The 27,487-nt window shown below is 39.6% G+C and overlaps 1 protein-coding gene across 3 annotated transcripts in view; it reads left to right on the forward strand.

Moving 5' to 3' along the window:
- The window catches only part of GALK2 (galactokinase 2), a 116,048-nt gene that overhangs the window by 78,155 nt on the left and 10,406 nt on the right, over positions 1 to 27,487 (forward strand). For all 3 annotated transcript variants that reach the window (XM_072148275.1, XM_072148276.1, XM_072148277.1), the window contains 2 exons: positions 197 to 349; positions 6,615 to 6,825. In XM_072148275.1, the coding sequence (XP_072004376.1) occupies positions 197 to 349; positions 6,615 to 6,825 (364 nt within the window). The remainder of the gene's footprint in view (positions 1 to 196; positions 350 to 6,614; positions 6,826 to 27,487) is intronic.

Here is a 27,487-nt window from a genome sequence, read left to right on the forward strand (position 1 = left end):
CAATACTTTTATCATTCATGTATTGTCTAACTATAATTATTGGGCTTGAGAAAGGCTCCTGATTCAGGGAATGAAGCGTAGCACTCTTGGAATAAAGTAATTCAGTTTTTTCACTATTTTTGGTGTGCCACTGTTTTTGACTCATATAGTTAGAGTGGATATATACTGTAACAATAAATTTCTGTTCCTTTAACAGGCAAAGTTGATAGAATTCAGCCCTCTTAGAGCAACTGATATAAAACTTCCACATGGAGCTGTTTTTGTGATTGCCAATAGTTGCGTTGAAATGAACAAGGCAGCAACATCTCATTTCAACATAAGAGTTGTGGAATGTCGCCTGGCTACCAAGGTATAGTATCTGCCGGACACAAATTTGAACAATCCTTGAATAGATGAGCGATCCATATCTAGTGGTTACTCTTAGCCATTACATTACTTAATTACTTAAATGATGTTATAATACATATATTTTATAAATATTTATATATATTTTGTAATATTAGCAATTCAATCAATGCATGTTTCTTGCATTGTAAAGAGTAGCAACATTTCTGAAATAGACAAGGCCTAAAAGACTTCACTAAAAATTTATGGGTTAATATTTTCAGATGATTGTAGTCGAGGCACCTAATTGTAGCACATAAAACTGTATTAGTAATAGCCTGTATATAGCAAGTAAGTGTCCTTCCCCCCTATTATAGAGCCATCCAGCCCCTGCGCTCAGTATATAACCAGCAGTTTCTGCCCCCAGTATATGGCCAGCACCCTTCCCCAGCATATAGCCAGCCAGCCCCAGTTTGCCCTTATGCATAGCCAGCCAGCCTCAGTTTTCCCCTGTACATAACCAACCAGCCCCAGTTTGCCCCTATACATAGCCAACCTGCTGAGGGCGTTGGAAAGGGGAGTTATGACTTTCTTTCTTTCTTTTTTTTTTTTTTTTTTTTTTTTACTGAAGTATAAGCCGAGTTTGGGGTTTTCAGCACATTTTGTTGTGCTGAAAAACTCGGCTTATACTCAAGTATATATGGTATTTTCATTCCTGTAAATTCTAGACAAAAGATAGTTGCCATTCTATTATAACCTAATGGGTGCTGTTAGGTTATAAATTAAACCGTAACCTCAACAAAATAAACTGTATAACCCAAAATAATGCACACCGTAATTCAGAATGTCAAGAAATATATATAAACCATATTGAGTGCAGGAAAACACTGACCTTTATAAACAATTAAAAGAATAAAGAAGCATGTTTTACATCAAAAATATAATCGCTCTACCACAAATACATGTATGTCACACACATGGCAGTAAAGAGATATAAGAGAATCTGCTTTGTGACATATGTACCCTATACATGTATTCAGAGTTCATTCTGATGTATAAAATGCTTTCATTGTTTTTTAAAGGTCAGTGTTTTCCAATGCTCATTATAGTCTATAAATTTTGTTGACGTACTGAAAAATGGTGCTCGTTCTTTTGGGTTATTCCTGTAGTTAATTGCATATAGGCTGCTTTAACAAACATGTATGTTATGCCCGGACCCAGGTTTAGCATATGTTCGGTTAGAGATGGAGTGGTGAGTGCTCCTTACCACTCCCCTCTCCATGGGAATTTGTGCAGTCGGTCGTTCATATAGCAATAGATAGAGTATGTTCCATCTTTTTTCCGGCTATGGCAAGGCACAGTGACAAATTTCGTTCTAACCGCACCATGCTATGCACTTCTATGGCGGCTGTATGCTAGCTACGGTTATTATGGCTAGTATACAGCCGCCATATGTGAGTGTTTGTGTGTGAAAGGGGCGAAAGGGACCGGATTCACTTATATAAGAAGATAAAAGTGAATGTCTCTTTTGATATCACATTATGAATGTTGGTGTAGTGTAATATGATTCATGGATGAATCCATAGTATCTCTCGTTAACCTTGTGTATATTCTTCAGTTGGAATTGCTTGGTTCACTTTGATCTCCATAATGTTTTGGACACTGTAAATATCATTTGTATTGTTTAAAAGAAGTTTGCTGTTTTTATGGGGACAGGAAACTAAGATGTATTCAGCATACACATACCTCATGCAACGGTTCCAAGAAATGCCACAAACAGGTAATTGGGCTGTGTAAACGTATTACGTTATGTTTTGAGGATGATTGAAGGTAAATGATGACTTTTATACATTTAGTCTTGTAGTAAATGTATAATATTTATCCATGGGTTAAGAGAGACAGATTTATGTGGTGTTGAAGTTTTAACTTATTATACTTTTATGTGTATATTTTTTTTTGTTGGAGAAGAAACACATTGCTTATTTCATCAAGGAAACCGCTCAACTAGAAACTGACCCCTTTACTGTATTGTTTTGCCTCCATTTTCATACCTTGATTTTTCAATGAAACCACCATCACACGTTCACAGCTCATTACAGCTTATGTGTGAGATTTATTTTTGGCTCAGAAGGCAAACAGTATGAAGGAGAGCAAAAGAGGGCTTGAATTCAATAATAGTGGTCATTTTGATGTTTTTGTCCTCTGTATGTTATGCATATTCTTTATTTGACATCAAATTTATAATGCAGTGTTGTTCAGACATTTTACAGGGAAGCTATTACAAACTTTTACACCACTAAACTAACAGCCACCTCAGGTAGGGTATGAAAAATCCTTTACAGCATTCCCTTTTTTGTGTTCATACTTGCCTATTTACCTATTAAAAAATCCCCTACAAAGTCATATGAAAATAAGCTGTAAAGTGTGACTTTATGCCTGAGATGAGTTGCGTTTAGAAGCTGGAATGAGCATATGACTTCAGACATCCCTATTATGGTATCCTTGCTATTGGGATAATTTGAAAAAGTTGAATCTCATGATGGGTCGGGGCTACAGAACAGAGATACAGATAGTAAAATATATTGTCAGGAATTGGATCTTTATCTGCAACTTATGGTACATTCCCAGCTACATCTTTAACTGCCTGTATATCTGGCCTGTAACAGTACCACTGTCCTGATGGGATGTGAAAGATGAAATTCACATCTTTAAATGAGTCCCAAAATCTGATTCTAGGTGCCATAGAGCCAAATATAGGAGCTCCTGAGGAGATGACCCCAACCAGCCTCTAAAAGTGGCTCATCTCAGGCAACAATTTACTTTTTTTTTTAATGTATCTGTGTATACATCTGTGTATGTATAAGTAAACTTTAATCCGAACCCGTCATCAGGAATGTCATTTTTACCTGGTGACCGGTTCCTATAGCCTATTGCTATGCCCACTACTTTATAAAACTCTATTTCACATTACTCCCTGCTAACAGCATATAGTGAGTCTGGTGGAGGCGGGGCAGCAGCCTGTGTGCTTATGTCAGTCTCCTCATGCATTCTTCCTCTCCTTTTCAAAATTTTAAGGCAATAAAGATGTTTTCCCATGAAAGAAATTTCTCAAATATTAATCCCCTTGTCATGTTTACACAATAAAGATAATTTTTGACCCCTTAATTTGCAATTTTAGTTTGCCTTTTGGTTTTATTGCTGTTTTTGAGCAAATCACTCTGGAATAAAACAAAGTCAGCACTGCTATGTCACCCCCTCCCCTGGGATCCAGAGCTTATCTTGTTTGTAGAGCAGCTGCTGCTGTATTCTCTCCATGCTGCTGGAGACACAGCTGAACTTGGAAGTACCTGTGTCTGTAATATTCTGTCTGCCTCTTCCACCTTCTCCTGCAATGCTAGAAAAAATTGCCCAGTGTCTTTCATTACTAGCTGCCGCTGATATCAATGCAACAGCGTGAGCGCACGCCGCTTTGTCTTAAAAAAATCACAGTGTGTGACATTGAATTATAGTGACCCCTGATGATAGAAATACTAGAAACACGTTGTGTCAATAAATATATCCACTGGTGTAGTAAATGAGAGTAGGGACGACTATTACAATACACTTAGTTCAGCTAGCTGCCTGCAATGTATTAGTGGTCAGTCAGGGAGCTGAGCCACACTTGCAAGTTCTCCAATCATTCTCTCAGAAGTCACCTTATACTATGTTATCCTAGGGTCTGGGTATTATCATCACACAGACACATTGCGGCTCGTTCTCCGACGCTGATTCGGGTTCTGCCGGGATTCACTAAGGTCGTGCGCCCAATATCCAGCAAGTGTCGCTGTTGCGCTGAAGTCCGCCGGAGTTCACCTCCTCCATCTCGGTGTATGTAAGTGCTATTCTTGCCACACAAATTCTTTTTTAAATTCCACGTTTTTTCTGAATCCGTCGGTTTTCTGACGGCCACCCCCCCCAATTCTGTTGCGTGAAAGCCAGCGCAGATGTGCCTCAATCTGTTTGCATACGCCAAAATCCCGGGGCAATTCGGCGCAAACCGGAAAAATTCGGGAAACCCAGCGAAAATGCGCGATTCAGACCTGTGCCCCAATGTGCCCCAATGTTATGTTTTAAAATTTAGTTTTCCGCAGAATTGTGGGAAATGACAAACCATATTTAGTGGGTTGGACCACCATTCGGTCCTTATTTTAATGCAACTGTGAATAAAAGCTATATTTTAGTTGATATCCACAGCAAGATCCCTCTTAACACAACCAGTGAATGTGATAGACAGGTTGGATCTATATCTGTGAAATGCTGCATTTTTGTTAATAACAGTGAATTAGAGAATGTGTTATTTTGTTATCCTGAGTATATTGAAGAATCTTGTCTTGTGGGAATAACAGAGTAGCTGTCTCTCAACAGTGTGAAAACTGTAGCTTCCCAAGTCCCAACTTTTCTTGACCAATCAATTTAGCATCCAATACTCTCATGCACTCTCTTCTATCAGGCGTGTGGTGCCATGTTGTCTGCACCAGACAAGGACAGTTCCTGACAGAGATCCTGATAACACTGATTGTTAAGGAAGGGTGGGGATTTCCGCTGTGCCAGATTCAATGGATCGGCACCTGTTAAAGTATGCAAAGAAATTAATTGAGTTAAAAGGTTCACTTTAATATTCATTTCTCTTTACTTCTTTCATCTGATGTCTCATAATGTTCATAGGCTTTTATGTCCAACATCTCCAAAATGACTAATGGTTGGCTGTGCCCAATTTTTACCAAAATAAAATTGCAGCTCAATTACAATTTCATTTCAAGCTGAATAAAAACTGGGATATTAAGTAAATAGAGTCTTCTCAAGTCATTATTAAAACATTAATCAATAACATTTGATAGAGATAATAAAAACCATGGCATTTGGACAGTATAAACATAAGATCCTTAAAAAACGAAAACAGTTTGAAAGGCGTAGTGTTAGTTGTCAAGCACATGTGTCTTTGAGAGGAGTTAGTCTGATGTTCTGTCTTCAAGATGTTTTCACTAAACACTGTCATAATGATACCACAATGTGTTTGCTTACATGGCTTTCATATGGTTGGACACAAAGCATTTGTGTGCAATAAAGAACCCCAAGAATCAGAAGAACAGCTTCAAGGGTCCTTTGATAATTAAGTAATAGCTGTTATGGTGATAATACACAAATGATAGTGAATTTACTGTTAATTGCTAGGCACCAAGTCACATTAATATTTCAGACATTTGTATCACTCATGTAATACTATCCTGAAACTCAGTTCATATGTTACTTGGATTTAATAACCGGAACCTGAATCACCTGAACTCTGCATGTTTGTTCAGTTCAGCTGGTTTGGGTACAGTATAGGGAACCTGTCCTCACAAAGTGCATTTTTCAGTGATGACAGGTTCCTAAAGTCCATTGTATGCTCATTATCTGATTGGAATCGTTTTTTAATTCTTTAAAAACCTTAATTTAATTTTTCTTGGCTCCCTGACAGATTTCTCTTTTGAGTCCTTGGGGTGGACATTTAAATGTAAACGTTCATCTGCTCTCCAGCATCCTTCCTCCCTTCATCCTTGCTCCCCTCCATTCTCAGTGTGAATGACCGAGGGAAAGAGCTCGTAACGCAAGCGCAATAAGCATAAAATGGGCTTTTGGAAACTTTCAATCAGTGAAAAATGCCCTATGTGATGTCAGGTTCCCTTTAAGTCCAGATGACACGTGTACAGAGTATCACACTTAGGGTGGCACCACAGCTATTCTTTCTACTTGCGATAATGGATGTGCTGTTACCTTAACCATGGTTGGTAATATGGTAATATTATTCATATTCCAGGAGGGGTCTGTAATGTTCCAAAATATTTTGTTATATCAGCCCCTACTTTCTAAATATGTTTGCTCAATGTTTGATCTTACAAATTGAAGAATACCTTGCAATTCCATAATAATTGAAGTTTGCTGCAATTGTAGGTGCACATCAGAATATAGTGTACTCAAGCATTATTGGTGTGTTAATGATCATGTGTATGTAGTGTTAACTTTACATTAGTTAAATCCAAATAATTGTGTCTTTCAAACTATTGAGGAAATATTGAGGTTATACATGTTTAGTTTATTATATAAAAATATGTAGCTAAGCATTTGTAATATATTGTTTATATGATATATAGTACTGACTACAAGATTCATTTTAAGGTTTATCTCATAGTCATTATTTATTTTCTGTGTGAGAATACATTTTTCTGCAGGCTCTATGTAGAAATAAACATTTTGATGTTTTTGTATCCCAGATTCTAGCAAAATCTAAAGGGCTAGACTGGAAAAACCTTATGAAACTAGGAGATTTCCAGCGCAGACTTGGTGTTACTGTAGAAGAAATGCTGAATGTTGTGGAGGAGATCTTGCATCCTGAGCCCTATACACGGGAAGAAATATGTGAAACTTTGGGACTAAGCTTAGAAGATCTTTGTTCCACCATCTTAAGTCAAAATGCGCAAGATGGTAAGAAAAAAGTTACATTTTTCTATCAATTCTGTTTTTAATATTTTGAATAAACAAAAAAAAAACACATTAGGTCAGTGGTACGGTGTGACATCCAATACATCACAGAATTATACAGTTAGAAGCTACAATTGCTTTCTTAACTTCTTATGCAAGGCCTGATCAGAAAATAAACTAGTCAGGCATAAAGTAGGGAACAGTCACTAAATTATTCATGTGATTGCAAGGCCCAGCTTCAGAGCTCTTTCATGCAACATATTTAGTATAAAAGGGTTGTTACGTGGCGCCCCCAAATGTAGGTAATAGTGGTGGTGTTAGTAAGCTTATGAATGTCCAGGTTGGCTGCAGCATACCCTGTGACCAGAGGTGATTCACTTGCGGTATGATGTACAGATTAATGTAAGGGTTTTTGTGAAAAACACAGGTAAGTATGTGCGCACTGCCCCTATGGCTAGGATAGATAGACACAAGAAGTTTATTTTGAGTTCTTTGTCGTAGTAATGGCCGACGCGTTTCAAGGACGAATTGTCCTGTTCATCAGGTCCAATAACAATGTACACTAAAAGAACCATATTAAACAGAACAGAAGGATAGTATGAAAGAGTAAGTCCAAAAAGTTTGTATAAAATGGTTGTTGGATGTGTATAAATAGAATAAAATAAAAAAAAACTAAAAAAGTATTTTTTGCATTTAAGAAATACATGATAGGTGTAATAATAATCTATATTACATAATAAATATAGTAGATAATGAATATTTTACAATTTCATAACTGTTTGGGAGTGTATGGAGCATAGTAAATGGAAAACGACAATCCAAATAAACAAATAGGTGTTACCATAGTAGAGAATCAACACTGTGTTAACTGGGCATAAGTAAAGCGATTTTGTTTGTGAAATTTATACGGGGATATAAGAGTAAATAAGGGGGCAGGGGACAGGGCTTACCTGGGTGCAGTGATGGCACCCAAATACAAGGGGCAACAGGCGATGTGGATGTTATAAACCTGGGTTGAGGGGGAAAGGATATGAAAGAGTATATTAAAGAATGTAATAAGGGGGGTGCCGACTGAGGGAACGGTATTAGCTGGGGATTACCTGCGGTTGTCTATAGGCCGAAGTATGGGGTACAAAACTATGTGTCGGTCATAAGAGATGTCGACCTGATGATGAAAAATAAGAAGGAAACATAAGATAATAGTCTGTTCCATAATGGTGAGTATTAAAATGCTGAGATAGCACTGGAGGAATTAAACTTACTGATGCTTGGAGTAGTAGGTGTACCGCTGCACGCTGAAGTGTGACAGTGGAGTGGGGATCTCCCGGGTTAATATGAAGGAAATGGGAAGTGGCGCATGCACAGAAAGTTAGTATCTATTGGAACAGTGTAGAGTTAATTCAATTGACCTACAGGGACGTTTACTTTATAGAACGAAGGGAATGGAGGGGGGGGGGATAAGCCTGACTCTTAAATATAGCCATGTATGCTCCACTACGGGGATTCTAGTAAAATATGAAAAGATGGAATAAGGAAAACCATGTCTCTTTTAGTTACCTTGTAAGGCAACTCCCTTGACATCAAGCATGACTTACAAGAGGCCTTATGATGCGGGATTAAAACCAAACCAGTATATCTATTCCTGAAGGAACAGACTCCCAACTGTGGACAGCACTATTTCCACCTGATTGGTCTCCTCAATGTAGCATAGGGAACTGGTTTGACTAAGTGAGAGGCTTGTGACTGGGGTCGGGTAGTGAGATTTTAGACATTCTACAGATAGATCCTACTGTCCTATTTAACCATCATCAAATTTTTTAGATCTTAAATGGTGTCTTATTATTTAAAATAACAAGTAATTATTTTAAAAGTGCCCTCAACGCTTTATAAGGTGCATATATATTACTCACAAAAAGTTTGGGATATTTGGGTAACAGGTGGAATTTATTGAAAACTTTATATTCCCTAATTTCATGTTTGTTTGTTTGTTTTTCTTAAGCTTTCTTATTAAACAAAAATACTGTACAAATACAATCCCAAACATTATAATTAATATCAAATGTAAAATGCAACCACACAGGTTACAACCCTTATTTATTACTCAGCGAAATTATTTTGTTAATTACTTTTAAAATTACCCTCATAGATTAAATGCCCAACATACTGCACCCAAACAACCCCTAGGGGGCTCAGGAGGAAAAGAAAAATAGAGAAAGAACTTTTTTCAGCAACTCAAATAACGCCAGTTCTGCCAAGCCAACCATTTCACTATTAGTCCTTTTTGGATGAATTATGTTGCCATCTCTCTGCTACCACTAGAGAATTCATCACAGAGACAGTGCCCAACTAGACTTCCAATGAGACAAAATAACTTTTCTAGCCAACATAAAACCCTTTAGGTCATAGAGGCAATAATCCCCCTTACCTAGAATTTCTAATTTTAATCCTATGATTTAATATCACTGCAATAGGAATTTTTTAAAGTGGAATCACACAATGGTGATTTCCTCACTGAAACTATGTATTGAAACAAAACTAGCGGTGGGTAGACCCCCAACATATTAACGTCTCAATAACTTGTCATGTGACTTCGAGCATGACAACAATAGTAAAGAACAGACAGCACAAGGTAAATCACATATGGTCAATAATAAATTCCATGAGTGCATGTAACCTTGTTGATCCTGCTTCTTCGAATCCAAAAATAAATCCCAGAAAGAAGAAGGGCAGCAGGATAGCAGCACTCCAACATCGGATGAAAAGCAGGTGTTCCTATATTCGTCCAGCACACAGCAAAATTTTGACTTTACGTCTTTTTTCGAGCAAAGACATATAGTCAAAATGTTGCTGTGTGCAGAGTGAATGAACACCTGCTTTTCATCTGATGTTGGAGTGCTGCTGCCTTTTTCCTTCTTGAGCTTGATAACAACATCTCATGCTATTTTAAGTTGGTTAATCATCTGCTGACTCCATCCCGCTTTTTTGATTTTGCGTTCACACGTGGCATTTTGGGCATGCGTTTAGGCAAATGCATCAGAAGGCAAGTGTTATATTTCAGACACTATTGCTTGAAAATAATTTTTGCAGATTTTGTGCCTGTTGCACTACCATGTATGTCACTTCCTGAGAAAGTAAATGAATTTTAAATGCATTATGTGCGTTCAAAAGAAGAGGTCACCTTATGTTCACATGTAAAATTAAAGTGCATTTTAGGTTCATCTTGAAATTTTATTCATAAGCTAAATATCCCCAACTTTTTCAGACTAAGGTATAATTGTATATTTTTCATGCAAATTAGTGCCCTTTATGTCAAGTCTTTTTTTTTTTTAATCAAAACATTTTTATAAACTTTTTCAATTTTTATACATATCCAAACAATGACAAAAGACCGCAATAAGATACATCCCTTTATCCCCCACCCCCAACTTTGTTGGTATGAAGCTATCTTGAAGATAAGAACATAAGTCCAAGAGTCCATGAGTCCCTGTGCAAAAGATGAATCTGTGATACTCGTTGATCCACTGAGGTTGAGAGTAAAGCAATGTTCTCCAAGATTTCCTCCTACTTCTCTTCACTTAATGTCATGTTTAATGTCATGGCCTTCAAAGTTTTTGAGTATCAACCCTCCCCTGTTTTCTACTAGTTTTTATAACGTTTAGAGGAGTTTACAGGATCACATTTTTATCCAGATGGATGTAATAATACAAGATCAACATGTAAGCTTTTCAGATGTCTCAAGATTATATCTCTTTTACTATGTGTTATACTTCCCTCCACATTCCATGAGACTTGAGGGAGATCTCATTTTACCACATAGCTTGTGACCATCACCCTTCCCTTGGTCTAAATCTTCTGCTGCCATGCTCTATCCCTTTATTATAAGGATAAAATCATCTATTCCTGTCAACTCTAACATAATTTTGTCTTTATGAAGCCCTTGTCTGCATGTTGAAGACAAATAAAAATTTAAAAAATCCTGATGTTCCATTTTCTTCCTCTCTCCTCTTGAGTCTTGTGTTAAAGGGAACCTGTAATCAAAAATCCATGTAATAAACCACTTACCAGCATGTTGCCAAGCAGTTAAACATCATCCAGAAAATCGGAAGTGAGATGTAAATTGGTTGTATACAGTCAAGTAGGGGTAGCCCCTTTCACTGTAATTGATGATCGCTCATCCAGAGACATTACTGACCAGATCTTCTGAATTCCAATGCATGATGTCAATCAAAGAGGGGACGGCATTTAGTAGAGCTACCCACCTTGACTTCAGCGTTAAACACTCCACCTCCTTGACTTTATAGATCCAATTACATCTTACTTCAAAGTTGATTTTCAGGTTGATGCCATCACAATGGGCCATGCAAGAAAAATATATACTAGTAGTGGTTAATTAGGCTATTTGCTGATGACAGGTTTCCTTTAAACTCATAGGCTTCTTTCTTCAATACATTTGTGTGCCTCTCTCCTCAAAATTGTTTCTATCCACACTTTTTTATTAAATATCTTTTGTGTATTGGGGACACATCAATCTGAAATTTGTTTTGTTCTATATCAACATTGTACAGCATATTGAAATGTACCCTTTTTTACCCATTACTACTGCTGCATATTCTGTAAAAATATTCATTTAGTTATCAAATAGCTTCAACCTCCCCTGTATACCTTTAAAAACTCATATTATTCATTATAATCAAACATTTAGTTATACCCTTTATTGGCTTTCCTATGATAATGTTGGCTTTTTATACCTTGATGGCACTTCAAACATAGTGAGCTTATACCCCCTCTCCCTGCTCCAGTTAAGCCGCTGCGCTGCCATTCGTGATCTCTTCCCGAACACAGCACACACCTGTTACAGCATTATCTTCAGGCTGTAGCAGGCGTTCGGCTGTATACAGACAGAAACCAGCTGTGATGGGCGGTGCAGCTGCTTAATGGGAGCGAGAAAGAGGTGAGTATAAGGTTTATTATTTTTAAAGCCATACAACCCCTTTAATGTTTATGGGAGTGGTGGCAATAGCGTAGAGTTAAACTGGGCCTCTTTCAGCCTTAGTCATCTCGGGGAGGTGCTCACTACACGAGTACTGAGGAAGCAAGGAAGGGAAGCCACAGTAACAGCAAGTAAAGCCACTTGACAGAGGGGCTAGGGTATACTTTAATGTCATTTGCATAATTCTAAAAGTTGATTTTAGAAGGAAGGAGGCCATATAGGAAGAATACACCAGTCATGGTGCCTGGTTCTATTAATAACTGCCCCTGTTTATCATGTTAGCTGTTCATGGTAGGTTTGTTTTAACCCCTTAAGGAAGCAACAGTCATTTTTTGCTTTCCACCTTCAGAAAATAACTTTTTCATTTTTCTCTGTACAGAGCTGTATGAGTGCTTATTTTCCGTGCCACAAATTCTATTTCTCAGTAATGTTATTTATAATTCCACGCTGTGGAGTGTGAAACTGGAAAAATTTTCCAAATGTGGGAAAATTGGCGAAAACATTTATTTGCAGGGCCTGTGTGGCCCTATGTTGTCTGTTTTTAATGCTCTAGCCAATGGACAGCATTTCAACCCACAGTCTAGGCTAGCTCATATAGTGGTATTGCCCAAGACGGGCAGGGATACTACACATTGTGGCAACTTCAGACCCATATCTTAATTTTGATAAGAAGTTGTATTCAAAGATGCTGGCTCTTTGCGTCTGAGAACCCTTATCACTGGCCTAATATATATGGAGCAAGTGGGGTTTGTCCTGGGTTGTGAGGTCAGGAATAACAACATCAAAACTATGTCCTTGATTCATAGAGCCAGGGCTCGGAGAGTCCAGATATGCTTTCTTGGCAGTGATGCAGAGAAGGCATTTTTGACATTGTAGGATGGGGATTTTTAGAGGCTACAAATCGTAACATTGGGTTGGGCCCTGTTACGATTGCTAGGATCATGGCACTTTACCATTACCCCAGGGTGCAAGCAAGGGTAAATGGGATCCTGTCTGACTTTTTTCCAATCAGCAATGGCACCCAGCAGGGATGCCCTCCTGACCAATGGCTTAGAGCTAAATTTTCAATCACGGGGATGGACTTCGTGGGTTGCTCCCACAAAATGTTGTTTTTTGCCAACTATCTTTTATTATGTGTTACCAACGCAGAGACTAGCTTACTGGCAATTCTGAGGGAATTGGAGGCATACTCTGAAGTTTCCAACTTAAAAGCGAATGTCTCAAAGTCGGAGCTCCTCAACGTCAATATCCCTGATCGTATGGTGTCTAACTTGTCTGCAGCCCTGCCGTAAGTGCAAGTGTTCATGAAGTATTTGGGCATCTCCATTCTTGCTGACCCAGCTGTGGCCTTTGACCTTAATTACAACCCGCTTAGCGTGGTGGAGAAGGATCTTGCCACATGGCGTACGCGTACGCTTCCCCTGTCCTGAATGTGCAGAATGAATGCCCTGAAGATGGACATTCTTCCAAAAAATGTGTACAGTTTAAACGGTTCCATGGCCGGTCCCTGGGGCATTTTTTGCGTAAGTTGCGGTCTATGGCTACCCTACCCTAGGTCTCACCTAAATTACTCTGTTCTCTCTAGAACTAAGGGGGAGGAGGATAGGTCTCCCTGATTTTTTTTTTCTTTCACATGCTGTATGTACAAGGGACTCTCGATGGGGTAGGAAGCAATCTGTCTCCTCTCCTGTCATCTCTGTGGATCTCTCCAGGCCCTTGTTTTGGCAGATCACATCTCTCCCCTTTATATAAAGCACTATTGCGTACTTGGGATATGGTTGTGAGCAGGGTTTGGTTTCATTCCGCCCCAGTCCACTATCCCCTCTTTCATACAACCCACATTTTCCTTTAGGGCTCACAGAACCTAACTTTTTTTTAATGAAACTGCTTGGGTAATGTACTTCAGATTCCCCTTTCTTTGGTTCTATAATACTTAGATACATGCTTTTAGCATCATATTAAAGATAATAATCTCACCTTTGTAATATACATAACCAGAGGAGATTCTGAGAGTTAAGTAAAGGTTGGAAACTGAAAAATGAGACCATTATCTTGAGACCATGAGACCAAAAGTTGACTCATCTCATGTTAAATATGGCTCTTCGGTTCTCATTTCACATGACTGTGGAAGTGGTATCAGTTAATGACTCATTAACATACAAAATCCTTGACTTTCTGCAAGTTTTAGCTGGAAGAATTGATGCTGTTTTGAAGGCAAAGGGCATATGAAAAATTTTGATTTAATTTGGATTTCTCTCTTGTTCATTCACTTTACGGTTACTTTATTTTTTTTTATCAATTTACAATCAACACTTCTATGTTTGAATGCAGTTTTACTTAACATACCGTAAATCTTTACCCTTTGCTTAAAACATTTACACAGCATATTCTGCCATTTCAATGCATACTTTAGTAATATTTCTCTTATCTATTATTCTCTATGTGCAAGTATACACACTAAATTCCAGAATTGACCTGTGTGTGTTCTCTTGTGAGCACTCAGGAAATATGTTAACCATTAACATCTCTAAGTAATGCGACATGCACATTTACTAATGCAGCACGCCCTGTTCTGTACACTATAGTGAGATAAATGCACAGAAATAATTAGAACATGCTACACTCTGTTCTAATTTCCATGTGTACCCTAGGACATTGCCCACCCTCAGCACTAGTCTCCCTAAAACACATTTAATCAAGATTAGGAATGACCGACTTTATACTTTAACACAGATTTTCTTTCTTTTAATCAAGGCCAGCCACTTAATTTGGATATCTTGAGCATGCTGCTTTGTAAAGATTACAAAAGATTTTCTGATCTTCTGGTTGCTGTTAAAGAACCATTCTCTTTGCCAATATATAACGTGCCGAGCTGAGAGAACCATAAAGTTTTTAAAGGTAATCTGGCCAGCACAGAATTGTTTTACCAAAGGGTGGTCTAGGAATCAGTCACAGTCATTGGCAGAGCTTTCACAATGAAATTGAAAACAGACGTGTTTGTGCTTCATTCTTTGGGTTACTACTGTTCAATGGTGATTTACAAGAGTGTGTGAGCTATGGAAATCTCTCACGCGAGTCTGCATACATCTTAAATGGATGCACATTTTTAAATCTACTTTTTTTCCTATCACGTCATAATTGGAAGAACGGTTAAGCAGAACCAAGCCTTTAAGTAAATGTTACAGGATTACATTAGTCTCTGGGGGTTCTAATAGTTTCTTTTAATGTAATTTCTTATGATCTAATAGGCACCCTGTGCTTTGATATTTGTAAAAGTGTAACTCACAGGGCATGCTTGTAATTTTACCATGTCTTTCAGAAGCATGGAGGCAATACATAGCACATCGTGTATGTAACAAAGTAGAAACACAAGTATATTTTTTTCTTTAATGATCCATTATATACAGTATATTGCAGTTTTATTTTAATTATATACCTTAACCATTTAATGCCACTGCCCTTTTCTGATTTCCATTTCCACTTTTTCCCTTCTTCCTAAAGCTGTACATTAATGGTTTCTGTTTACAGAGATATATGATGGGTTTTTTTATTTTTAGTACAAATAGTACTTTATAGTGGCTCCATTCAGTGATATGTGCAATGTACTGGTAAGCTGGAAAAAAATTACAAATGTGGGTAAACTGCCAAAAAAAAGGCAACTTTGCAATTTTAAAACTTTATTTTGTGCCCTTTACATTGTGGTCCAAATCCCCTTTATGTTTTGCATCAGTATAATCATACCAAATTGATATACCCTTTAATATATTGTAATTGTAATGTCTCATTTCATCCATGACTTATTTATATTGCAGTGTGCCAAGTTGTATAAGATGTAATTTTTTGCAGATCCTTCTGGCTTTTTTTTATTCATGTCATTTTAGGATTGTATAAAATGTATGATTACGATTTTGGTTGGTTATTTATGTGTGTCGATTAGGATGATTTGAATTTTAATATTTATAGGTCCCCTAGGGCAGTGATGGCGAACCTTTTAGAGACCGAGTGCCCAAGCTATAACCAAAATCCACTTATTTACCGTGAAGTGCGAACATGGCATTTTAAGCAGTAACTTATTGCTACCTGTTCTTTCACATTTTTCAATCGTATCAGCCCCTGAGGCCACCAATACAGTTGATAGAAGAAGGGCAAATTCAGGCTATCATTGTAGCTTCTCTTCAGGGTCTCTCTGTAGAGGAAGAATGGTTTTGTCCAGCAGGAGGACTTCCAAAGATAATGCAGCCCGCTCCACACCTTCTCATTTTTCCTGCAGTTCCAAACAGCCAATAAAGTGTCGCTTTAGTGAGCAGCATCTCTTTAGTTGCCTGGGACTGCAGGAAGATTTGGTGGATTTGTTCCTGGTGAACTCTGTCCATGGGTGATAACCTCAGTGCCCACAGAAATGGCTCTGAGTGCCACCTCTGGCACCCGTGCCATAGGTTCGCCACCACTGCCCTAGGGTGTTTAAACATAAGGGGATCCAATCTCTCATACATTGAATTGCATTGGAATCTGTAGTAAACGCTAATACAGCATGGCTGAGCAGTGCATTACTCATATATTTTGCTTATTGTTTTAAATACACTATATTAATAAACAGTATATCCTCTATTATGCTAGTGCATTTGCTAGTTAAACATGTAGAATAAAATTGCTCAAATTGCTGTCTGCATTCAAAAAGCAGAATGAGTAAAACAGTACACCATATTATAACTTTAAAACTTATTTTAGTTTAAACAGCCTTATTTGTAAAGTTCTTTCAAAAAATAAAACTTTTTTTCATGCTTACTGCTTAACACCTTAATGAGGTAGATACGATAGTCATTAAGGGTACTTCTTCTGACACAACAACTTTCCATGTCACCACATCAGAAGAAGATTGCAGGACGCTGCAACTGCAGGAGCTGGGCTGTGCTAGCACAGCCTAGCACCAGCACTAATACCCGGGATCAGAAAAGCTCCAATCAGGGCCTCCAGGTTTTAGTGGGCCCCTTTATGGGCCACCCTCCAGTAGTCACGCTGCCCCCCTCCCCCTGTATACACACTGCCATCCCCCACCCCTGTATACACACTGCCATCCCCCACCCCTGTATACACACTGCCATCCCCCACCCCTCTATACACACTGCCACCCATCCTCCTGTATACACACTGCCACCCCTCCTCCTGTATACACTCTGCCCCCCCTCCCCTTGTATACACTCTGCCCCCCTCCTCCCCCTGTATACACACTGCCCCCCCTCCTCCTGTATACAAACTGCCCCCCTCCCCATGTATACACTCTGCCCCCCCTCCCCCTGTATACACTCTGCCCCCTCCCTCCTCCTGTATACACACTGCCACCCCTCCTCCTGTATACACACTGCCCCCCTCCCCCTGTATACACACTGCCCCCCCTCCCCCTGTATACACTCTGCCCCCTCCCTCCTCCTGTATACACACTGCCCCCCGTCCTCCTGTATACACACAGCCCCCCATGTTCTCCCCCTTGGCCCCTGTCATGTCTCCCCCTCACCTCACAGATGCAGCTCTCTCACTGCTCACTGTTCACTGCTTTTCCCGGCAGGTCATGTGACTATTACATCATCGCAGGTCCTTCAGCCTGTGGGAAAGCAGTGACTGCAAATATTCTCATCGCGATCTGTGTCCAGAGGACACAGATCGTGATGAGAGAGGGAAGAAATATACCCGGGCAGCGGGGCAGATGTCCTGCTGGCCTGGGGAGATCCAGGGGCCCGAGTGGGCCCCTCGAGTACTCCGGGGCCCCGGCACTTGCCCGGGTTAGCCGGGTGCTGGCGCCGGGCCTGGCTCCAATTCCAGGTGTTTAACACCTTAGACACTGTGATCAAACATGGACCACATTAAGAAGCTGCAGCGAAAGTAAGCTCCCTCTGTCAGCCATCAGCACCCTGCATCTACAATCACGGGGTGCTTATGATGTCGCATGGCAGAACCCCATGGCTGCCAGTGTTAACTTTTATTATGCAGACAGGAAGCCTAATAGATGTCTGTCAGTGACGGTACAATGCACTGCACAACAAAAATATCTTATGCCAGTGATAAATAAAAACTAAGTCTAAGTCCACAACCATACCAACCCAGGCTAGAAAATTATAGAAGTATTTATCCCTTTAAAATAATAACCCTCATCCACAAAGCTCTGAATAATGCTGCACCTCCATATCTCTCTTCTTCCATTTCAGTCTATCACCCTTCTCGTGCTCTTCGATCTGCCAGTGATATTGTATTAATCTCTACCTTAATTCGAACCTCTCATGCACATCTCCAGGACTTCTCCTGAGCTGCCCCAATTCTCTGGAATGCCCTTTCCCGGACTCTTAGACTAATGACCACCCTCCAAGCTTCAAACATGCTCTAAAAATCCATCTCTTTAGGCAAGCCTATCACACTCACTAACTGCATGCAATGTCACCTCTTCCTTTGCTAATCCATCCTATGTCCTATCTCCCATCTGTTATCCAGCAAACACCAGATAGATACCAAGTTCCAGGCTTCTCAGCAGTCACTTTCACCTTGGACCTTGTAAATAAGATGGCGGCTGATGGGTGGTTCAAACAGCAGAATTTTTATTAATTAATTTATTAAATTATTTTATACTGCTCCCTTATAAAGAATGGCCGGACCGTTATACAATCTTTTTTATGTCTTGTGTCAACTCCTTCAGCTATAAAAAAAAAAAAAAAATTCTTATTATTATCCCATATGACAAAATCTTTTTTAAAAAAATAAAGAAAGAACAATGCTACAATTGACATTTAATTAATTATCCATTACACTAAAAACTAAATTAAACACAATCAAAAGATATATAAACCCCAAATGCATACAAATAAAAACTTGCAGCTCTAGTGACAGAAAAATAAAAAGTCCTGTAGGAGGTATTGATGGGAAAAAATATGAAAAATAGCCAGGGCATTATTTTCGAAAACAGGTGCAGACATAAGGAGTTAATTTTAAGTTACTGTAAATTTTTCTTTATTGTAGACTTGCATGCAAACTTGTCTGCCAATAGAAATCTGATTTGAGACAAGATCATGAGCCTTTGCTTTTCCCTTCATACTCAGTCATCTCTATGCTACTCCCGAAGTTGCAGTCTGATGCGAGCAGCAAAGACTCAATCTTCAAATTGAGGTAAAGGGTAAAAATCAGGGGATCACAATTTCCGGTACAGTAGGCCAGTATGCACAGTAGGCCAAAGAAGTTCAGAGGCAGAGTGGGCCCAAATCCTCCATAAAATATAAATAAGGTAACTGTAGACCTACAGACCTGTCCCTGCAATAACTGGCCCTATTAAAGACCTATCCAGCAGGAAAATTCAGGTATTTTTGAAGCCTATTGGCATCGTATACTGTCATAAGTGAGGGTCAAAAAATGTGCCATAGAGTTGAAAGAGAACCCCAATCCCGACAAGGCTTGTTTCGCCCTATTGGGCTCATCAGGGGAACGCTGGGTTCTTCAGTAAACGCCCTTAATGCCGTAGGGGGTAACAGGGGAGTAGAATCAAGCCAGGTAATGCTTGCAGCCGTAGGAGACAGTGTGAAACTCCTGGTGACAGCCGTCTCAACCAGTGGGTTGACAACGTTGTTCGCAACGTTCGCACAGTTTGGTCAGTAAGACCCGATGGACTAATATCTATCAGTCACCCTTCTTTTTCTAAACTCTAAAGTACTTGGATCTCTACCTTTCTCACCTAAGACCGCATTTGACTACTTTTGACAGTCACAAAGGCTAAGGTGAACATTCTTGGGTATTTCCTCCAGTAGGCTTATAGAGTTTTCCTACCTTTGACCCTTGAGATGCACGGATAATAAACAAGGTGAGCCCTTGTTATTACATTCACGCTACTATACCATAACGAGGTCACCATTATTTGACTCTCATACGATCAATTCTCTTTTTACAGACTGACCATCAGTGCAGAGGCCAAGTTCGCACCAAAAAGACTCTCTGAGCTTTACCTTTTCTGTTTAAATTGACTAATAAAAGATACCATTTTTAAATCACTGATTGTAATTTGTTTTTCACTCCCTATAAGTGATTCCTTTGGGTCCTCACCCACTTGAGTTTGACCCACCCCCTCCCGGGTTCTATTGTATTTTTTGGTACAAAATAAAGTCAAAAGAAATTGTGGGAAATGAATTTATTAATTAACTTTATTAGTGCCATTCCCTTTTATTCTAGGGAATGTTGGGGGTTCATACATACCTAAGCTATATACACCAGTGCTTATGCCGGCTGCACACAAAGGTGTTTTGCCTGTGCAACGTATCGAACACAGTACAATGGATGGGAGCCCTTGCATCATATAGAAATATGAGGCAAGGACTACCTGCCTGCTGGCCAACACTAGCGTCGGCATTGTAACCATTGTTGCAGTGTGATCAAGCTAGTACACAGGTCTCTTTCCATGGGCCCAACAATATGGTGTGATGCCAGCATCAGATGTAATTTTTTGTTGTATATTTTTGTGCATTGCCTCCATTTTCCCCAAAATGGACCTAATATAAATGTCAGGTTTTCCATAAAAGGCTCCACACAATAGCCTTGACAAAAGAAGACAAAAGAAAAAAAACAACTTAACTGTTTTATTCTTTTGGCTATTTTGTGGAGCCTTTTATGGAAAACCTGACATTTTTATTAAGGCCATTTTGGAGAAAATAAGTCTTTTTAATAGCTTTTGTGGTGACATATAGACAAAACAACAACATGTTGTTCATTTGTTTCCTTTAAAAAAGTTATTGGTATTTAGAGAATGAGAGATGGCTGTATTCAGGGTCGGCTAAAGGTTTCAGTGGGCCTCTGCAGTGAAGTCAAGTGGTAGCATTAAAAATTCAGAAACTGAATCAGGCACCTGTTGGCTAAAATATACCCTAGTTTATCATCCCAAACAGCCCCCTCATGTTATGTTATAAATAGCCCCTAGATGGTTACATTATATCCAGCTTCCTAATAGATTATATTATATATGGCCCTCTTTGCCCTCCATGGATTCATTATATACAGGCCCCCTCACCGACCTTTGGATTCATTATATACAGCCTCCCTCATCCTCCATGGATTCATAATATACAGCCTCCCTCTCGCCCCATGGACTCATTATATACAGCCTCCCTCTCGCCCCATGGATTCATTATATACAGCCTCCCTAACGCCCCATGGATTCATTATATACAGCCTCCCTCATGCCCAATGGATTCATTTTATACAGCGTCCCTCACACCCCCATGGATTAATTATATACAGCCTCCCTCAACCCTCACTGATCAGCCTCCCTCACCCCCAATGTCAAAATGCCAGCGTCCTGCAGTGCATTGAGCTTTGCGTCGCCAGCACCCAGCTGCTACTCTGCTGCTGGGGATTTAGATTCAGCCTTGTGGGCCCCTCCCAGCAGCCCTGGGCCTCAGCACTTGCCTTGGTATGTTGTGTGTTGTCGTCGGCCCTGGCTCTATGACTAGGGTCATGACCAACACAGTGATACCCAGTGGCCCAGTTATATAAAAAGTGGATCAGTGTGCCTAGTTTGCACTTTCTTTGTGCCATAATGTGCCACATTATTTAGTAAAGTTGCATGGTTTTCGTTCATCCAATTAGTTTTTAGGATGTGACACAGTTGCAGCTATATTTTCTTGGTGCACTTGGCTTAATGGTTTTGCGACTCAATTGTGTCACATATCAGTGATAAATGTGTTGGCAACTAGGAACACACACTACCACACCCCTTTAAGTACACAATTGTGGCGCACAACCATCATAAATACATGTGAAAGCACCAAAGACATTTTTTTTTATGTGAAAACCAAGACAAAAACTGGCACGGATAAAATAATATGCCTGTGCAAGTCTATTTTTTTGTTAAAACGCTTTTTTGGGGAAAGTGGGATTTTTTAGATTTATTTTTTATGTATTTTTACATTTCATGGAGGTCCTTGAGACTGCCTTGTAATGACACTGGCATCCTGCCAATGTCTTACTGTAGGAGCCGTTCCCTCCAATTCTCTTTAAAGCTTTTGTCACAATGGGAATATAAATGTAAAGAGTTAATCGCTTATGGTCACAGCTTTTCTGATTCTGGGTGCTCTGGCAGGTAACATTCACTCTGACTGAGCATGCTGTTGGATCCGAACCTCTCTGAGAGAACAGTGTTAAACCGATAAAGTTTGTCCAAATGGGACAAACTTTATTGAGAATGCTGCGACAGCTTATTACAGAGATCCGGCACCATGAGACAATACAGTAGATAGTGAGGCCACAGAGCCCAGTGCTAGTCATGTTTCTAACACTCTTAGGACACATCTGTACACACATGTAGCACCAGACCATATGAACTTAAGAAAGTTAATGGACTGTCGGGAAGAGGATGTCTCATAATCACCTTTTCTACACCTTTTCTAAGAAATGTATTTTGCATTTTAGGTCATTGTTAATCAATAGTATCTTAAAAAACGGAACATAAAAAGTTAAGGGGATGGTGTTTACTTCACCGATACTGCATGTGATAGGGGGCTGAGCAGTTGAGATAACTAGAAACATATGTAAATCTGGCCTGTATTTTTCAACTTTCAGTCTGTAATTTTTGTTAAAGAAGTTTCAGTATAATTGATTGCTGCAGCTATTTCCTCTTTACCTCTAAAGACAGTTTTCTCTGTATATGTGTAGCTGTACATCCTAGATATAGCTTTGCAGCTTACTTTGTGTAGCTGTCTGGCAAACATCCCCTGTTTTTGTTTTTTTATTTTTTTTGTGGTCCCTTTGTCTTCAAAGTTGCAGAAGATATTTAAAGGATATCACTTGTTTGGTTTCCCTATTTTAGATCAAAGCAAGACGCAACAAATTTTAAGGCAGTATTCATGTCCAGAACTGTATTTGCAATTTATTATATACTCCGTGAAACTGGTTCTGTGCTGTAACCCATTGAGCATGCGCAGCACAGTGTAATACATCAGAGCATCACTTGTTCAAGTCCTTATTAAAATCCTTATTAAAACACTTTTTTTTTAATAAAAAGAATTATTTAAATAAAGTGTAAGTCCCATAAACACCACCAATCCCTATACATACCAAATAAAGTACAAAATCATGGAAACACCCCACATATATGGAATAGATGTGTCCGTAACATGTATAATAAATCAGTAACATTATTGGACCCGCTTGGTGAATGCAGTAAAAAGAAAACCTGAAAAATTTGCCAAAAATGTACATTTTTCATAAAATTCCTTTACAAAAATGTTCCAAAAAGTGTTTGAGAACATTGTGTCAGGGAGAGTGAGTGACAGAGAGACAGGGAGGGAGAGCAAGACCCAGGGAGGGAGAGCGAGACACAGGCAGGGAGAGCGAGACACAGGCAGGGAGAGCGAGACACAGGCAAGGAGAGTGAGTGACTGAGAGACAGTCAGAGAGAGTAAGGGACAGTCAGGGAGAAAAGGGGCGGATTCTAGAGACGTTTCTGAGATGCATGCGGCAGAACAAAACAAGAGATTGAATATGCGGTTCAAAGGAGAAGTCAGATTCCAGCACAACCTACAGACAGAGGGTCTGCTACCTCGGGGTTCTAACAGACCAAGTGATCTAACAGACCAAGATGGAGAGTTCAGGGTTGGGTCGCTTAGTAGATTGTGGAAAGACTAAAAAATAAGTCTTAGAAAGATTAAGTTTCAAGAAGAGAGAGGACATGATGTTTGAGATGGCAGAGACAGGGGTAATATAAGTATGCAGAAGTATATAGCTGGGTATCATCAGCATAGAGATGGCACTGGAAACCAAATCTGCTGATGGTCTGTCTGATGCGGGCAGTGTTGTGGGAAAAGAGAAGAGGACCTAGGACTGCGCCTTGAGGAACCTTGACAGTGAGAAGAAGAGCAAAAGAGAGAGAGAGAGATCCAGAGAAGAAAATTACGGTCAGAAAGATAGGAAGAAAACCACAAGTGTCCTTCAGGCCATGGAGCGGACCATCCTGAGGAGTGTATCAAACGCTGCCACAGTATCAAACACTGCCAAGACATGCAGTAAAAGGAGAGAATAGTCACCTCTGGATTTAGCAGTGAGGAGATCATTGGAGCCTTTAACCCCTTAAGGACGCAGGGTTTTTCGGCTCATTTCTCGCTCTCCAACTTCAAAAATCCATAACTTTTTCATTTTTCCGTGTACAGACCTGTGTGAGGGCTTATTTTGTGCGTAACAAATTTTACTTTCCCGTAATGTTATTTATTTTAACATGCCGTGTACCGCGAAGCTGAAAAAAAATTCCAAATGGGGAAAAATTGAAAAAAAAACGCATGTGCGTCACGTTCTTGTGGGCTCAGTTTTTACGACTTTCACTCTTCGCTCCAAATAACATGCCTACTTTATTCTTTGGTTCGGTGCGATCGCGGTGATACCAAATTTATATAGGTTTTATTGTGTTTTAATACTTTTTCAAAAATTAAACGAATGTGTACAAAAAAGAAAAACATTTTTTTGCCATCTTCTGATGCTAATAACTTTTTCATACTTTGGCGCACGGAGCTGTGTGAGGGGTCATTTTTTGCGAAATGAGGCGACGTTTTCATTGCTACCATTTTGAGGTCTGTGCGACATTTTGATCATTTTTTATTTAATTTTTTATGTTATATGAAAAGGTGTAAAAGTCGCATTTCGGACGTTTGGGCGCCATTTCCCGTCTCGGAGGTCACCGCCGCCCGTAACCGTTTTTATATTTTGATAGATCGGGCATTTTGGGACGCGTCGATACCTAATATGTTTGTGATTTTTACTGTTTATTATGTTTTATATCCGTTCTAGGGAAAGGGGGGTGATTTGAACTTTTAATATTTTATTAATTTTTTTTATTTTTTAAACTTTTTTTTTTCTTTTTTTTTTTCACTATCTTTTAGACCATCTAGGGTACATTAACCCTAGATGGTCAGATCGCTGCTACCATATACTGCAATACTTCTGTATTGCAATATATGGCATTTTTGCAGCACATTCATTACAATGAGCCACTGGCTCATTGTAACGAATCTGCAGCTGCCAGATAGCCTCGTGTCAAAAGAAGACACGAGGCTACCATGGCAACCGATCGCCGCCCCCCCCCCGATGACGTTCGGGGGCGTGGCGATCGAAAAAAAGATGGCGGCGCCCGCGCGCCGCCGTCTTTTAAATGCCGCCGGCGACTTTGCCGGCGGCAACGGGGGGGGGTTAATAGCCGCGATCGGTGCTAGCACCGACCGCGGTTATTAGCGGTGGGGGTTTTATGCATTATGCAAAAAACCCCACCTTTGTATGAAGAGGACTCAGCCCGTGAGCCCTCTTCATACATCCCTTATACCTCTGCGCCGTAGAGCTACGGCGCAGAGCGTTAAGGGGTTAAAAAGAGCAGTTTCAGTGGAAAACTGTGGCAGCTGGACATAGAACACTGGATGTTGATGTTTTCACAATTAAATAGCAATCTGTTATGTCCAGCTCTTTTAATAGAGTAGCGGTGCTCACGGTAATGCACAAGCAATTTTCTGATAGTTTGGCCTATGTAAAATCTGCCACAAGGGCAGAACAGCACATAGACCACAAAGGAGGTTTTGCAAGAAATAAATTGAGTGTATGGGTAAGACCTCCGATGTTCAGACATTTACCTTTTATGAAAAAGGGGCAAAAGTTGCAGTTACCGCAACGAAAATTACCGAGAGGTATGGATCTCTCCAAACAATTTTTTTCTCTAATGAGGGGCAGCCGACTTTGAACAAGGTGGGCTTTAATGGTCTTAAATGTGACGAGGGGACCTAACTCAACTACATCTTTTAGTTGCTGATAAGTTTTAAGAAGGAACCAGTTATTCAAGATCACTGATCTAATTTTTGATGCCATAGGGGTATAGTCAAAAGAAAAAACGAATTTCTCTCTGTTCTCTTTCCTATTGCTACCTCTCAGCAATTGAGTGTGATCAGCGGATAGAGCTCTTTCATAGGCCTGTGTAAGTAGGGCTCTAGGGTAACCTCTTGTATGTAATTTTGTAGTAAGTTGTTTGGCCTGTTCAATATATCCGTTTGTCTCACTGTTGATCCGCTTAAGACGGAGATACTGTCCGTAAGGGACAGCTTTTTTAAGCGGTTCAGGATGATAGATCGTATAATACAAGTAAGAGTTAACAGAGGTAGGTTTATTCTACACTGTAGTTTATAGAGTATTATCTTTGACCTGTATAAGTGCATCAAGAAATTCCATCTGACTGGTGTTGAATTTGTAAGTGAAGAACATGTTCACCGCGTTATCATTGAGGTAGGCAATGAATTGCAGTAATTCTTCTTCTGTGCCTGACCACATGATGAACACGTCATCCACATATCGGTGGTAGAAGTGAATTTTGCTTACATAAGGATTATTTACAGTATAGATGTACCTATCTTCAAAATGGGCAAGAAAAATATTTGCATAGGAACAGGCTACTGGGGTGCCCATGGCCGTTCTGTCAATTTGCTTATACTAAGTATTGCCAAACTTAAAAAAGAGACTCACAGATAAAATTGAGGGTATATACGTCCCTACTTGTATTACATACTGTACGTCTCACAGCCTCTATTCCTGCCAGCTAAGGAATTCTGGTGTACAGACTCTCTACATCGATCGTAATGAGTTTGAAATCTTCTTGCCAAGGAAAATAAAGAGTCAATAATAAAGTGCTGCAAATACGAATATGATTAGGATCCCTAAATTTATAGGGGAAGAGACATGACGGCAATAGTCTATGTTGGTTCTTCATCTCAGCTCAGTTGCAATAGTGGATTAAAATATAAGCGGTTTGTGCGGAAGCCCGGGGCACAGGGCTTCTCAAACCACCCACCAAATTTTATGCTGAGAAGGACCTTCTCCAAGAAATCCTTGTACATCTGTTCATTATCTCAGTACACATGTACACAAGAGCCATTTCAGGACCTTTGAAGGTCTTCCAAAGGTCTTGAAATCGCAGTTTGAAAGCAGGCAGAAGGGAAGCATCATCCATTCCCCAAGAAGCCTGATTCTAGTACCATATGTGGGAAGTTAATTCCAGACTTGTAGGAGCTGTAATATTCGTACAGCCCAGGGCCCAAGGAAGTCTTAATCCGCCCCAGCTCAGTTTTAAAGCACCATGTGAAGTCAAGGAGTGTCAAATAACACAATAGGTAGCACTTATACAGTCTTTCCTAATGTCAGTCATACTCGAGAATTCCATTATAAAATGATTGTGTATAATTTGCATATCATATTGTATTTGTAAATTAGGGTTAGAAGGAAGTTCTTTTTCAGAATTATGCCAGTGCATTATTTGTAAAATTCAGCATGAAGCATGGTTTAGTGTTTGATATTATCCATAGTTTAAATCGATTTTCTGCATTTTGATGGTTTTGAGACAAGTAATTGCAGAATATTTATATACTTTACTAGGATCAGTACGTGCCATTGATTATACATGCTTGGTTATATGTTTAACTTGGATCTTGCACACGGCTCAAGGAGCAGTCACCTTATACTGATCCTCATCTACGAAACAACCAATGACTGAAGTAACTGAAGAACACCGCAGCATTTATTTTCTGCTCTTTTGTTTGTCTCTGTCAAATACTCCTAAAATCAAATTAATTATATTACCTGGGATGCAGCCAGTTCGACCTGAAGTCAAAGGGGGTCATGGCCTGCTCATCTTGT

This window comes from Engystomops pustulosus, chromosome 4 (assembly GCF_040894005.1).
Source record: "Engystomops pustulosus chromosome 4, aEngPut4.maternal, whole genome shotgun sequence".
NCBI lineage: Eukaryota > Metazoa > Chordata > Amphibia > Anura > Leptodactylidae > Engystomops > Engystomops pustulosus.